The 16,528-nt window shown below is 43.2% G+C and overlaps 1 protein-coding gene across 1 annotated transcript; it reads left to right on the top strand.

The window, feature by feature from the left end:
• Nucleotides 1-11,923: 11,923 nt before the first annotated feature.
• Nucleotides 11,924-16,147, top strand: LOC108125764 (uncharacterized). Its single transcript, XM_017242091.3, has 4 exons — nt 11,924-12,092; nt 12,165-12,348; nt 12,410-13,690; nt 13,873-16,147. The coding sequence occupies exons 1-4, from the start codon at nt 12,043-12,045 to the stop codon at nt 15,892-15,894; spliced, it is 3,537 nt and encodes a 1,178-aa protein (XP_017097580.2). The 5' UTR covers nt 11,924-12,042; the 3' UTR covers nt 15,895-16,147.
• Nucleotides 16,148-16,528: the final 381 nt, after the last annotated feature.

Raw genomic sequence — 16,528 nt, 5'->3', positions numbered from 1 at the left:
CCGATTTATTGACGGCCATTGTCAAGTTCGTCCTGGATGCTAAAATTCACTCCACCACGGCGGATACACAATATTAAGCCGAATGGAAAATATGGTTTCAAAAAATACAACAATAGGGATTTAGAACCTTAAAAAAGTGTCCAAAAAAAGATCAATCATTAAAATGGGGGAAAAAATTAGAGGTAAAAATTACCATTTACCATCAATATCTATATATGTATTGTTTCGCGTTAAGGACTCAATTGTCCTTAACAGGAGTGTGTGTCTAACGCAAATGAAAATGTCCGTGAATAACTATTGAAAGCTGCACAAAAACGTTGAGGAAAATAAAATGCTTGCGGCAAACGCTTTCATGTTGGTCATAAAAATAGCAGACGCATAAAAAATTAATAAGCATTGGCCAGCGTTGCTCTTGTCTTTCCACAAAAGTAAAAAAAAAAAAGAAAAAAAAAGAAGTGGAAACCCTTCAGCCCCGACACTAGGTACACCCCCATTGTCCTTCACTGTGGTAGGTAGACATCATTAATGCATAATTCAAGCGTTTGGCAGTTTTGTGCTCGATGCTTTCAATATTCAATTTGAATGCCGCCCAAAGCGATTCGGTTCGAAACGGTTTTGTGTCTGCAGCATTGTTGCCTTTTTGTTGTTTTCTGCCCCATTTTGTTTTCGTCTTTGCCGTCCATGCTCGCTTATTTATTTGACCGCCCCCACTTTTCCACTTTTCCATCACCGTGTACTACCCGTACCTGCTGCATTATTCAGACGCCTCGACTCGGAATCGAACAAAATGCATGATAAACAATTTCCACGGCGGCGGAGGAGGGAAGGCCATCCAAGGATGGCTGCCAGGGCGGACGCAGACAATGGCCGCTTAGTCTCGTCATCTTGCTGTTGTTTTTCCGAGTTGGTCCTACAACTGCAGGAGGCAGATTAGTTCTTTCATCGATATTGGTTTCTCCCTAAGAAAATAAATCGCTTTCGAACCTATTTTTTTGTCTTTGGCTGTACTTACCCTGCATGCGTTAGTTGTTTATTAAATATAAATGATTGTCACTTGCGGCATGTTGTTGCCGAGTCCTCTACGAAATGTTGATGGTGATGATTGCTCGAAAATTTCATTGAGGCAACCATACATACATATATAGCTGCAGGACATCGTGCTGGGGTATACTTATTGCGAATCCTTGTTTGAACTGCAATTGCTTGCAATTTTACACGAGAGAGGGGAGCTAGAGTGCGGAGGCAAACATGTGAAAGGCACTTTTCTTTTAGGCGGGCGCCGCTTTGACAAGTCATGCCATTGACATCGATACTGGCCATTAGCTCGTCCATAAATGCGAATTGTCACCAACGGCATCCCCGTCGTCAAAGTTGACGAGTCCTTTTCGCTTCGCTGCGCCGCGTCGCAATCATCGCCATCCGTACGATATATTGACCACAAAATGCCATTAAAAAATAATTACGAATTTTAATTGGCATTTAGTTGAGGCAAAAAATTAAGTGCATTCAACATAAAATGTGATTACACCCCTTTCACAGGGGACACAAAAAATAAAACTGACAGGAGTGTAATCATCGGGTGCTTTTCCATCAATTAACTATCCAATTTTCATACTTGATTATCAACAAATTTGACAAAATGCATTTTCAATAAATCATGCAAATTACTATATTGCGATGGGTTAGATATTTTAGTAATATTTTTTCCAGAGCATTTAATAGTCTGGATTTTTTTCAAAAGTATATGATGCATCTCTGATTACCCATGTTAAGCATTTTTTTATTGGATCCTGGTTTACCATAATATAAGCCTGTGTCACCTGGTGCGTACCTGAGCACCTGATTGTAGTTGGCACTTAAAAATCAATTAACAGCGGCTCCCCTCAGATATATGTATGTATGTATTGTGTAATGGCAAATGGCCAGACAATTGGAGGGCTCTTCAAAGCGAGAGTAATCAATAAAATGGAAAAGCGATTGGTAAATGGCATGATTTTCTGATTTAGTTATGATGCATTCCATTTTGTGCGATGTGAATGCAGCGGGACTGCCTCTGCGGCAGCTTTGGTGCACCTCAAATGGTGTGGCAACATGAGAGAACCCCTCCCAGCTCCCAGCTCCCACCTTCAGCATTCTTTGCGTGTCCTCTAACCACGAACCTCCACTCTGCCCAGAAAACAACACTAATTGCGGTATTAAAATAAACTACAATTGCAAATGGCGCATTTTATTTTCACCAAGTCAAAGAGGGGGAAACAGTGGGGGGATAAAGGTCCTGGTGGCCGCAGTTGATTATTATTTGTTGTTCCTACTGTTTTGTAATGTTGCAGTTGGTGCTTTGCCATTTGCATTGTTGCCATTTCCGCTGGCTGGCTGCCTGGTGCATTTTTCTATGTAATTGTGGTTCCGTAATGTGTGACAATTAAATCAAGTTCGGGGAAATTTGTGGCCTCCACAGACGAAGGGAGATTCCAGAGAAGATGGCCAAAAAATCCGTACCCCCAGACCCCTCGTCGCGGACACCGCCTCTGCCAGCTGCAACTCCATAGGCCTTTTGTATGCCATAATCATATTTAAGGGTTTCCTGGAATATTCGTGCGACTGCAACCTCAATTGCAATTGCAATTGCTGTTGACCAGTTGGTTAGCTCCTGGTGGTGCTCCTCTTCCCAGCACTTTTCCGCCATCTGCCAGACCTCGTCCATCGCTGCTCGTTGTTCTGTTTGGTTGAAAACCACAAATTAAGCAGAGAAATCCTTGCCGTGCATGCGAACGATGGCGCCGGGCAAACAAAATAAAAATTTTAAAATGTTGGATGGAAGTATGATATGGTACGGACATTGGAATATCCATTAAAATCTATTAAATATTTTTTAATAATAAGAAACAGGAAACTCTGTTGTGCTGAAAATCGTTTAAAAAATTAAAATTCATTCTTCATTCATTCATAAAATTCAATAAAGTCTTATAACTTATAGCATTTACTTTTTATAATTTGTACCTAAAAAATAAGTTTTTAAACATTATACCCTTTAAAAAATAAAATTTTTAAGTATAAAAGAAAAAAATAAAAACGCAGCGAGCGCCCACAAACATGCAACATCCCAACCGCAATGTATTACGATGGGGCGTGGCAGGTCTGGGCAGCCAGATAAATGCCCGTTGCCGTTGCTGTTGCCTGTTACTGTTGATGTTGCTGCCATTGTCGTTGCCATGTTGCCACGTTGCATGCAAACAAGTGCAGCACTCACTCACACTCACTCAAACACACACACACACACAAACAAAGCGGCAGCACAAAGACAAGGACGCTGACACGCTGGTGCCCGCACGTCAGCGCTCGTGCGTTTATTTGCCGTTTCCGTTTCCGGCTGTCGTCGTCAGCGTCATCGCTTCCCCCGCTCCGGCGCCAGGCTCCATGGCTCCTCTTGATTCTGGGGCAGCTCGTGAATCTGAAACACCGTTCTCCCAGCACCCCGCCTTTGCGGTCAATTGCAGAGCTCAGATTGCGCGTTAATAAGTTGCCGTTGCTGTAGCTGTTGCTGTTGCAAGGACTTGGCACATTTGCCGCATGTAATGCACTTGGAAATATCACGGATTTCGCAATTTCCATAGGTTCGCCATTCGCACAAGGACCTCCCGTTACTGAAACGGCAACATAGTCGACTAGTCAACGACAACGGCATTATCAGCATCAGCAACATGTTGCTCCTGCCACTCTGTAGCAGCAACAGCTCCACAGTAACTTAGATAGCATCAGCAAACTGGTGGCACAATGTTGTTCTCTTTGTTGTTGGGCAACAGTGTCTCCCGGCTCCACTCGACACTGAAGCTGAAGTTTTTATGAGCTCGTCCTGAAACTAATAACCGTAATGCTCAACGTTTATTGAAAAAAGCTGGCCAGGTGGGTGGCGACACTCGTCTGACCTTTCGTGCTGGCATGTACCGCCTCGCAGGCATTCGGACAGTTCATAAATACTCCCACCAGCTGCACAGTTGCATGTTTTTTGGCGACATATTTAATGAAGCTGGAGCTGGCTTGACCAATTCCCAAATGCCAAGGCCATCTGGAGTTTTTCAAAAGACAAAGTTTTTCCCACGCAGACTGGCATTTTTCTTGCTATAACTTTTCCAATTTTATTTATATTGGGTTTTAAATACATAACTATGGCTGTGCCAATACTATTTCGATCTTTGAGGGGGTATACTTAAGAACTTCCAGAGAAATTTTGCATTTAAACTTTTCAACAAATATATTCGTTCTATATTTTTCCAATATTTGTGGGGGCACCTCTGAAAAATTCGGAAAACCAAACCAAGTCCATATCTTGTACAATTTTCACCCGATCCTTGAGAGGAATACCTTAAACGATTTGTAGTGGGATTCTGCTTCAATCTGCATCAAAACCTCAAAACAAAATTTTCGATCCCGATTTTTCAAATTTTTCTGATGGAACCCCTTGCGAATTCCGGGATTTCCATTTTGGCCCCAAACCAAGTCCATATCTTGACCAATTTTCATCCGATCCTTGAGAGGAATATCTTAAACGATTTGTAGTGGGATTCTGCTTCAATCTGCATCAAAACCTCAAAACAAAATTTTCGATCCCGATTTTTCAAATTTTTCTGATGGAACCCCTTGCGAAATCCGGGATTTCCATTTTGGCCCCAAACCAAGTCCATATCTTGGCCAATTTTCATCCGATCCTTGAGAGGAATACCTTAAACGATTTGTAGTGGGATTCTGCTTCAATCTGCATCAAAACCTCAAAACAAAATTTTCGATCCCGATTTTTCAAATTTTTCTGATCCGGGATTTCCATTTTGGCCCCAAACCAAGTCCATATCTTGGCCAATTTTCATCCGATCCTTGAAAGGAATATCTTAAACGATTTGTAGTGGGATTCTGCTTCAATCTGCATCAAAACCTCAAAACAAAATTTTCGATCCCGATTTTTCAAATTTTTCTGATGGAACCCCTTGCGAAATCCAGGATTTCCATTTTGGCCCCAAACCAAGTCCATATCTTGACCAATTTTCATCCGATCCTTGAGAGGAATATCTTAAACGATTTGTAGTGGGATTCTGCTTCAATCTGCATCAAAACCTCAAAACAAAATTTTCGATCCATATTTTTCAAATTTTTCTGATGGAACCCCTTGCGAAATCCGGGATTTCCATTTTTGCCCCAAACCAAGTCCATATCTTGGCCAATTTTCATCCGATCCTTGAGAGGAATACTTTAAACGATTTGTAGTGGGATTTTGTTTCAATCTGCATCAAAACCTTAAAAGAAAATTTTCGATCCCGATTTTTCAAATTTTTCTGATCCGGGATTTCCATTTTGGCCCCAAACCAAGTCCATATCTTGGCCAATTTTCATTCGATCCTTGAGAGGAATACCTTAAACGATTTGTAGTGGGATTCCGCTTCAATCTGCATTAAAACCTCAAAACAAAAATTTCGATCCATATTTTTCAAATTTTTCTGATGGAACCCCTTGCGAAATCCGGGATTTCCATTTTGACGCCAAACCAAGTCCATATCTTGGCCAATTTTCATCCGATCCTTGAGAGGAATACCTTAAACGATTTGTAGTGGGATTCCGCTTCAATCTGCATCAAAACCTCAAAACAAAATTTTCGATCCCGATTTTTCAAATTTTTCTGATCCGGGATTTCCATTTTGGCCCCAAACCAAGTCCATATCTTGGCCAATTTTCATCCGATCCTTGAAAGGAATATCTTAAACGATTTGTAGTGGGATTCTGCTTCAATCTGCATCAAAACCTCAAAACAAAATTTTCGATCCCGATTTTTCAAATTTTTCTGATCCCTTGCGAAATCCAGGATTTCCATTTTGGCCCCAAACCAAGTCCATATCTTGACCAATTTTCATCCGATCCTTGAGAGGAATATCTTAAACGATTTGTAGTGGGATTCTGCTTCAATCTGCATCAAAACCTCAAAACAAAATTTTCGATCCCGATTTTTCAAATTTTTCTGATGGAACCCCTTGCGAAATCCAGGATTTCCATTTTGGCCCCAAACCAAGTCCATATCTTGGCCAATTTTCATCCGATCCTTGAGAGGAATACTTTAAACGATTTGTAGTGGGATTTTTTTTCAATCTGCATCAAAACCTTAAAAGAAAATTTTCGATCCCGATTTTTCAAATTTTTCTGATCCGGGATTTCCATTTTGGCCCCAAACCAAGTCCATATCTTGACCAATTTTTATTCGATCCTTGAGAGGAATACCTTAAACGATTTGTAGTGGGATTCCGCTTCAATCTGCATTAAAACCTCAAAACAAAAATTTCGATCCATATTTTTCAAATTTTTCTGATGGAACCCCTTGCGAAATCCGGGATTTCCATTTTGACGCCAAACCAAGTCCATATCTTGGCCAATTTTCATCCGATCCTTGAGAGGAATACCTTAAACGATTTGTAGTGGGATTCCGCTTCAATCTGCATCAAAACCTCAAAACAAAATTTTCGATCCATATTTTTCAAATTTTTCTGATGGAACCCCTTGCGAAATCCGGGATTTCCATTTTTGCCCCAAACCAAGTCCATATCTTGACCAATTTTCATCCGTTCCTTGAGAGGAATATCTTAAACGATTTGTAGTGGGATTCTGCTTCAATCTGCATCAAAACCTCAAAACAAAATTTTCGATCCCGATTTTTCAAATTTTTCTGATGGAACCCCTTGCGAAATCCAGGATTTCCATTTTGGCCCCAAACCAAGTCCATATCTTGGCCAATTTTCATCCGATCCTTGAGAGGAATACTTTAAACGATTTGTAGTGGGATTTTGTTTCAATCTGCATCAAAACCTTAAAAGAAAATTTTCGATCCCGATTTTTCAAATTTTTCTGATCCGGGATTTCCATTTTGGCCCCAAACCAAGTCCATATCTTGGCCAATTTTCATCCGATCCTTGAAAGGAATACCTTAAACGATTTGTAGTGGGATTCTGCTTCAATCTGCATCAAAACCTCAACACAAAATTTTCGATCCCGATTTTTCAAATTTTTCTGATGGAACCCCTTGCGAAATCCGGGATTTCCATTTTGGCCCCAAACCAAGTCCATATCTTGGCCAATTTTCATCCGATCCTTGAGAGGAATATCTTAAACGATTTGTAGTGGGATTCTGCTTCAATCTGCATCAAAACCTCAAAACAAAATTTTCGATCCCGATTTTTCAAATTTTTCTGATGGAACCCCTTGCGAAATCCGGGATTTCCATTTTGGCCCCAAACCAAGTCCATATCTTGGCCAATTTTCATCCGATCCTTGAAAGGAATATCTTAAACGATTTGTAGTGGGATTCTGCTTCAATCTGCATCAAAACCTCAAAACAAAATTTTCGATCCCGATTTTTCAAATTTTTCTGATGGAACCCCTTGCGAAATCCAGGATTTCCATTTTGGCCCCAAACCAAGTCCATATCTTGGCCAATTTTCATCCGATCCTTGAGAGGAATACTTTAAACGATTTGTAGTGGGATTTTTTTTCAATCTGCATCAAAACCTTAAAAGAAAATTTTCGATCCCGATTTTTCAAATTTTTCTGATCCGGGATTTCCATTTTGGCCCCAAACCAAGTCCATATCTTGACCAATTTTTATTCGATCCTTGAGAGGAATACCTTAAACGATTTGTAGTGGGATTCCGCTTCAATCTGCATTAAAACCTCAAAACAAAATTTTCGATCCCGATTTTTCAAATTTTTCTGATGGACCCCCTTGTAAAATCCAGGAATTCCATTTTGGCCCCAAACCAAGTCCATATCTTGACCAATTTTCATCCGATCCTTGAGAGGAATACCTTAAACGATTTTTAGTGGGATTCTGCTTCAATCTGCATCAAAACCTCAAAACAAAATTTTCGATCCCGATTTTTCAAATTTTTCTGATGGAACCCCTTGCGAAATCCGGGATTTCTATTTTGGCCCCAAACCAAGTCCATATCTTGGCCAATTTTCATCCGATCCTTGAGAGGAATATCTTAAACGATTTGTAGTGGGATTCTGCTTCAATCTGCATCAAAACCTCAAAACAAATATTTCGATCCATATTTTTCAAATTTTTCTGATGGAACCCCTTGCGAAATCCGGGATTTCCATTTTGACGCCAAACCAAGTCCATATCTTGGCCAATTTTCATCCGATCCTTGAGAGGAATACCTTAAACGATTTGTAGTGGGATTCTGCTTCAATCTGCATCAAAACCTCAAAACAAAATTTTCGATCCATATTTTTCAAATATTTCTGATGGAACCCCTTGCGAAATCCGGGATTTCCATTTTGGCTCCAAACCAAGTCCATATCTTGGCCAATTTTCATCCGATCCTTGAGAGGAATACTTTAAACGATTTGTAGTGGGATTTTGTTTCAATCTGCATCAAAACCTTAAAAGAAAATTTTCGATCCCGATTTTTCAAATTTTACTGATGGAACCCCTTGCGAAATCCGGGATTTCCATTTTGGCCCCAAACCAAGTCCATATCTTGGCCAATTTTCATTCGATCCTTCAGAGGAGTACCTTAAACGATTTGTAGTGGAATTCTGCTTCAATCTGCATCAAAACCTCAAAACAAAATTTTCGATCCCGATTTTTCAAATTTTTCTGATGGACCCCCTTGTAAAATCCTGGAATTCCTTTTTCGCCCCAAACCAAGTCCATATCTTGTTCAATTTTTTTCCGATCCTTAAGTGGAATACCTTAAACGATTTCTAGTTCGATTCTCCTTCATTCTGTCTAAAAACTAAGAACAAAAATTTCGATCCATATTTTTCAAATTTTTCTGATGGACCCCCTTGTAAAATCCAGGAATTCCATTTTCGCCCCAAACCAAGGCCATATCTTTTTCAATTTTTATCGGATCCTTCAGGGGAATACCTTAAACGATTTCTAGTTCGATTCTCTTTCATTCTGCTTTAAAACCTAAGAACAAAAATTTTGATCCATATTTTTCAAATTTTTCTGATGGAACCCCTTGTAAAATCGAGGTTTTCCATTTTGGCACCAAACAAAGTTCATATTTGGGCTAATTTAGATACGATCCTTAAGCGGGATACCTTACACGAAACCTTATCCGAATGGAGCCATCTTGTCCCACTTTGACGTATGTAATTTATCTATACAAAAGTACTTTTAGGAAAAAATAAGATACATTATGCATAGGCTGGAAGAGAAATGATCAACAAATGATTGACATCAGAACTGCCTCCGAACCTCCCTCCCGGCCCGAATCATTCCCTCTTGCTATCAAAAAGTAAAAAGGAAGTTGCGTTTTCCGGTCGAACTTTGGTAAAGTGAAAAACTTGCTGTCAGCAGTAGATAAGAGCCACAAGTTAATAGACTTGTAAAACACATACATTTCTCTCCTCGACTGACCCCTCCTCGAGGCCGAAATGAGGGGTGTTGTGTCTGCCGAAAGAGGAATTTTATTTATTTGTTTGTCGTTTGGCAAGTGACGCGTGTGCCTTGCCCCCGATACATAAAAAATAGTGAAATAAATAAAAATGTTATATACGCCCTTTTAGCCAGAGTGGGGTGGGCCCAATACCCAATACTCAACACCCGATAGCTACCAGTCGTGGGCAGCTTATCAGGCAACTAACAATTTAAGTTGTCAACTTGAAGGGCAGGCCAAGATGTATATCGAGGGGGAAGGACGCAAAACTTTTCTGTTTAACTAGACTTTTGCTTAATTTGAGCGTCTGCGGCTTGCCCTTTAGTTGTGCCCCGTTTTGTTTGATCTGACCCGGTCAAAGTTTAGCTCATCAACAAATGATCCAAGGAAGCTGCTGGCCGGGAGAGGGAGGACATTGGTGATTGACAGCCAACCCGGGAGCCAGGCAGCCCCGCAGCCACTTCCATTTCCTCATCCGGCGTGCGTGTCCGTGTGCGCCAGCCTGCTTATCAACTTACTTTCCAAAGTCGATTTCAATTAATCAAATGTCAAGTATTTTGACAGCAGAATTTATAACTCATTTGGAGAGAACTCGGGCGACAGCTTGCACTGGAGTTCGTTGGGGACTGTAGCTTAGTGTTGAATTCAAACACTAGACAACAAAGTGCGGAGACAAACAGAGGTGGCACCAAATCCACTGACAAGTGTAAAATGCAATCACAGAGGCGCGGCATCTTCATACATTGTTGAATAGCTGTTGGATGTTGCTGGTGTAGCTGTTTTGCTGTTGCTGTTGACATTGCCATGTCATCACTCTCTCTCCCAGACAGTCAGTCAACTAGAGGAGGTCCCGCCGGGGTTTATGTTCTGTTATTTACAATAGCGCATTTTTACACATATTTTTTCAAAGTCAACAACATGATTTTCGCAGTCTACGCTGCGCGACGTGTGCATAAAACCCAAACACAGCAGCAAGGCACCAACGACAACATCACCAGCAACAGGGAAACAACATTTACATTTTAAGTAGTTTTTAAATCGCTGCAGACAAACGTCAGCGTGTTGACAATTTATCATGCTCCTGCTCTGGGATGTGGACTGGGATGGGCTGTCCTGGCCTGGGCTGGCCTGGGCGGGGGCTAGTGGGTGTAAGAGTGGCTTTTGGGCGGTGCGACGTGATATATCCGGCACCACCCGCCGCGCTAAGGCAAGTGCAATTTTTGATTGATTGCTGTCAGCCGGCGAAGTATGTATTTAAGCAGTGAATTTTCTACAAAAGACTGCTCTAGTTATAGCGAACCTTTTGCGAATTTTTCTTCTTAATTAATTTAAGACCGAATGCAACTTATTGATTTATGTGCAGGATTGCAAATGAGGCTGAAAGGCGCCAGAGGCGACTGTGTCCACTTGGCGGGGGAGAATACTCAATTAGCTGTGTCTGCAACTGCAAGCGACGATGACGAAATGCCCTGACACTGAAAGAAAAGCCCCAGGCTTCATGTAATGCTAATCTAAAACTCTTGTGGGAAACCTATAGGTATTTTTTATCAGTGTCTTGCCACTTTCAGCTCGTTAAATTGATCACATTGCCGGAGGGTCAAGTGTCAGGACAAGTGTCGGTGCGCTTCCCTTCGCATCCTTCGGCTGCATTTTTCACATATGCAAAATTAATTATTTGGCGGATGGATCCTTTTGAGCTTCTGCTGAAAGTTTAAGTTGCTGCATTTTTTTCGCAGGACAAGAAATTCAATTGAAACTTTGCAGACGACAGGGAATGCGAAGCGAATGCGACATGACTAATTTCCGTGTTTCTTCGATTCCTCTCGACGAACTTTTCATAAAGACGCTCAAGCCCAAGCGGATGCCAAAAAGTTGCATTCAAGTGGAGGCGGCAAAGGAATTTATGAAGTGCCGTGCCAGCGGCTGATTGTCTCCTCCCTACCCTGCCAAAATCACCACCCACCTTATTTTCAATTGATTGTCCAGAAATCGAAGAATTTTTACTTCACAGAAAGTCTTTCGTCCGTCTATCCGTCGGTTGAAGCATCCATCCAGCCGATGGTCAGGGCCATGGCCATGGCCACTTGAAGCGCATTTTCTGCGCCATTTCCATTTCGACTTCTGGCCCGAAGCCGCAGCTGCCTGCCCCTTTTCCTTATTTCCACCCTGGTTTGATAAATTGTCTGGAAATTACAAATGGACACAGAGGCCAATAGCTTTTAGGCAAAGTTCGCCCTGCTGCTCTGTTTTCGGTTTCGTTTTCTGGTCAGGGGGCATTTATGGTAATTTAAAATAAATGTGTGGCCCTCGAAGAAGGAGACGAAGATTCGCAGGCGCTTCCTGTCTATTTACGCTGATTTATGGCCGAGCATTGTTGACTCTTAATGGCAAATGTCGACAAATTTGCTTTAATGGTCAATATAACAGAGGTTTCTGTTGCTACCATGTTTTATTTTTGTTTGATTTATTTGCCGTGGGAAACCCTAGTCGCCTATGAGTTATTTCTCCTTCTAATTCGGAGAACTGGCGAGTCAGAACTTGGCTTGGATGTCAAGTCAATCCAGTTCTCTTTCTTGGCCTTTGCACAAAACACAGACACTAACAGTACCAACAAAGTATGGCGGCTAAGTGTGTCTGTGCTGGACACACCCTGGCCGGGGAGAACAGGTAAGCCCTGGAGCCAATGAATTCCAAAACTCATATTCCCAAAACCTTTAAAATGTCTTAAATGAAATGCAGGAAAGTCTATTGCACTGGCCCCTTGCTGGACAAAGTTCAAAGGTCCAATATGTTTCCCGATTGCAAACACTTTGTGGACATGTGTTGCATATACACTCCCACCCAAACCTTGGCCGATTTTGAAATGTTTAGTAATTGTCAAAAGAACGATGGTTCCCTTAGGTTCTTGAAAATGTTTGTGGAGGTAGTACTTAAAAAAAAACACTTACTTTGGGAATATTTACCTTTAATTGTCTTTTTCTAAGAAACACTTTTATGAGCCTGGTTGTGATCTTGAAGCCTGGACTCCAACGGATTGGAAGGAAAATCCTCGTTGCCTCGCCAAAGTTTCAGATCCGGGTCTAAAGCAATTCGGGTCCAATATCAATGCCATTTGGAAGGATCTAGGGCGAAAAGTCAACGAGGACGTCAAGAAACATCCCGAACAGTACTCGATTATCTATATACCCAAGCCTTTCATTGTTCCTTCGGTTAGCCACAGAGAGTACTGGTACTGGGACTCCTTCTGGATTGTCCGTGGCTTGCTGCACTGTGGCATGTATGAGACAGCAAAGGGCATGATTGACAACTTCCTGATGCTGGTCCGCGATTACGGATTTGTGCCTGGCTGTGGAAGGATATACTGCGCTGGTCGCTCCAATCCTCCAATTTTGATTATGATGATGAAGTCTTATGTGGAGGTGACCAAGGACGAAGCCTTTGCCATTCAATCCCTGCCACTGCTCGAGCTCGAGTACAAAACGTTTTTGCTGAACCACGAGGTAAAGGTTAAAGGAAGGACTATGTATCAGTATCGGGATATATCCACTGGCCCACGCCCTGAAGCATACAGGGAGGACCTTGAAACGGCAGAACACATCGAGAGCAACGAAACCAAAGAGGCTCTATATACCCAACTGAAGTCGGCCTGCGAGTCCGGCCAGGAGTTCAGTTCCCGCTGGTTTGTGGCTGCGGATGGATCCAACCGGGGCACCATTGTGGACACCACCCCCTCGGCCATTGTGCCCGTGGAGTTGAATGCAATCGTCTTCCGAAGTGGCAAGATCCTGGCCGAGTTCCATCGCAAAAGCGGCAACACCAAAAAAGCGGATGAATACCAGGATCGAGCCTGCACCCTCGTAAAAGCCATTCGTGACATTATGTGGAACGACCAGGCCGGCATTTGGTTGGACTACGATCTGGAAAACCAGAAACCGCGAGACTTTTTCTGTTGCACCAACTTTGCTCCATTGTGGGCCAGGGCTTTTCCTTTGGTCGACACCGAGAAGGTATCTACCTCGGTGATGAGGTATATTGAGACCAATCAGCTCGACGAGATGTACGGCGGAGTGCCTCATACGTTGAATGAACAAGCCTTCCAGAAATGGGACTATCCCAACTCCTTTCCGCCTATGATGTTCATTGTTATCGAGGGTCTGGACAATCTGGGCACTCCACAGTCAAAGGCCAAATCCAAGGAATGGGCTCATCAGTGGGTGAAGTCCGTCTATGCCGCCTACAAGTACGAGCATTTAATCTTCGAAAGGGTAAATATTAAGCTTGTTTATTTTATAATTATGTGTATAAGTGATGGTCCCAATACTCCAAAGTTTAAACTTAATATTATTGGAAATGCTTTCAGTTTAGTGTCAGAAGGTGAAGTTGTTTCCATTAGAAACTGAAATAAACATGAGAAACACCTGACTAAATCTCCTCTCCTCCATTCCAGTATTACTGCAAGGAATTTGGCCAGCCTGGAGATCGGAGCGGGAACGCCAAGTACACGGGATACGGCTGGACCATCGGAGTGGTGTTCGAGTTATTGGCCAAACACGGCAAAGATATGGTTATTGATCCCGACGCAGGCCAGATGGAGGAAAGTACCACTTCCTATGCGTCAAAAAAGAACAACGAATTTATAATCACAAGCGAGGCGAACATGGATGCTGGAAGCAGCGGAACAACGGGGCGAGGCAACCAGACGGCATGCCCATGCGGAAATTCCTCGCAATCGTCCAGCTTAGCACCGGACCCGAAGACCCGTTTCAATCCTCCCATCTCACATATAAGTGAAGAATCCTCCACGTTAGGAGTGGAGCAAAAGTTTCACACTCCGGTCACTGCAGTTCATCCGACCAACTGCCTTTGCAGCCGCGCAGATTATTCCTCAAATGATAAATCTGAAGAGAAGCCAGTTGTTCGGAGCAGAACAGCTGAAATCTGTGGAGTATGTGGCCAAGAGATGGCTCCGCCCCACCTTGAAGGTGGCCAATGTAACTGCGGGGATGATCAGAAGGGCATAAGTCAGACACCGCAAAGGGCACAGCCCCAAACGAGGGCACCCCAAGGGCACCAAATGCAGGGGGTCCTCTGTGCCTGCGGCGCCCTGCTAGGAAAAAACTATGGTAAGCGAAGAAACTCGGTTCCCACTCAACCTAAGCCGTACGAGGCACTAAAGCCTTGCGTGGTTTCCGTAAATCCAGCAGATCAGGAGGAAGCCTGCGCCTGTGCCTGCGAGCTAGATCAGCATCCAGCGGCAGCGCCATCTCGTCAGTGGCGTGACGCAGAATCTTCTTGCACCTCGGCTCAGTCGCAACCCCGAAAAATGGATGAGGTCCTCTCGGAGCACGATCCTAGCTGCGCCTGCTACATTGATAGGAAAAGAAGGGAGGCGGAAAAGCAGGAGAAACAAAAGGCTCAAATGCAGGCGCAAGCATCCCAAGCCAGCTGTGGTCCTAGGTGTTCCCCATCTCAGACTGCCAAAAGTGTGCAGAGTGGTGGATCGGCGAAGGATGCTCCGGAGCCATGCACTCCAGGGTCTTGTGTACGAGCAGCTCCATCGGTTCCGGTACACCCAAAACGGTCCGAGGCCCGCTGCGGCTGTGAAGGAGAAGAGGCGGACGATCCGCGGGCGGAGGAGAAAAAGAAGTTCGAGGCCAAAATGGAGGAATGTGTGAAGGCCCAAATATCTATGATCCAGGAGCGCGATAAGAAACTCAAAAACAAGGATGCTGAGGATCAAGCAAAGGACTGTGATCCGGAAACGAAGCCGAAGGCGCAGGATTGTTCCAGTGCTCTGAAAGTCTCAAAGAGTGCCGCCCAGCCAGCAGCAGCTGCCTGTTCCTGTGCCGGTGAGGAGGATGACGAGGAAAGGCGACAGCAGGATGCACTGGTTGGTCACTATGCACCATTGTCTGATGGAACGAAGGGCGCCGATTGTCCTGACGATTTATTTGGAAAGAAAAAGGCAAAGGGAGGCTGCTGTTCTTGTGAAACGGAAGACTGTCCAGAACAGGATGAGATAAAATCTGTAGCAACAGCAGCATGCGCCTGTGATAATGAAAGTACCGCAGCTCCGCCACCCACCTTCCTTTGTCCACATTGTGGAGGCAATCCATATGAGCCTCCCACCAAATCAGTGGGCACCAATCGTCCTTCCCTACCCGCGCACTCTAGCGCAAGTGGTGGAGGCAAAGAGGAAGATTGTGTGTGCTTGGCAAGTTCGAAAAGCACTGCGAATCCAAAAAGTGCTGCAAATTCTAAAAGTGCAGCAAATTTGGGTTGCGGTCCCTGCAGTGCGCATGTGACTCCGGGCTATTCACCCGACAACGGACGCATTCCCGTGTTTAACAAGCAGTTCCCGCTAAGAGATCGCGACGGCGACGATTGCAGTGCTCTTCCAGATCCTAATGCGGGTAAGGATAAAAAGAAATGCTGCAATTGCAGCCCAGAAGAGGAAGATCAGGAGTGAGTGTCCAAGGACATTAGTTTCCAAAGTCACACGCTTTTCAAATGCAAGGCCAAAGAAAGAGACGTGAGACCCAAAATTCAAAGCTGTAGCGAAATTTCGGTGTGGAATGATGTTGAATAAGCCATAGTTCATTAAGGTAAAAATTCATAGTTTCCATATAAATAAAAATTCCAACGGTTCTTTTATTTAAAACTATCTGCAAACATCAGTTATATTCGAAACAAAAGATCCAATAAAGCAGAAGACAGTTGTATATCTTAGGAGTATTTTTATTTAAAAGGCTTACTTCTAGGTTACCTCGTTTCGGGTTCTATTATACCATCTAAGGAATAAAACAAAACGCAACTACCTCTTATTCCAGCTTGTAATTTGTTTATTCTTACACGATTGGCGTTTCCCAAGGGAAAGGGTATTCAAAAGAAAGAGAAAGTGCGTGTGAACACCCACTGCGAGTGGCAGTATGGGTCTGAGTGTGTGAACACAGCCTAATTTCTTCCTTGACATGCCATTCACAATCCACTACGGTTATCTTTATGGGGCTGTCAATATCTTTATGACGCACCCACACACCCGTGGCGATATACAATATGTATGTGTATTTGTGGAAGGACACATTCTGTTGGAAAGCGAAAGT

Source organism: Drosophila bipectinata, chromosome 2R (assembly GCF_030179905.1).
Source record: "Drosophila bipectinata strain 14024-0381.07 chromosome 2R, DbipHiC1v2, whole genome shotgun sequence".
Taxonomy (NCBI): Eukaryota; Metazoa; Arthropoda; class Insecta; order Diptera; family Drosophilidae; genus Drosophila; species Drosophila bipectinata.
The sequence above is the reverse complement of the archived record's forward strand: the minus strand, read 5'-3'. Positions and strand labels throughout refer to the sequence as shown.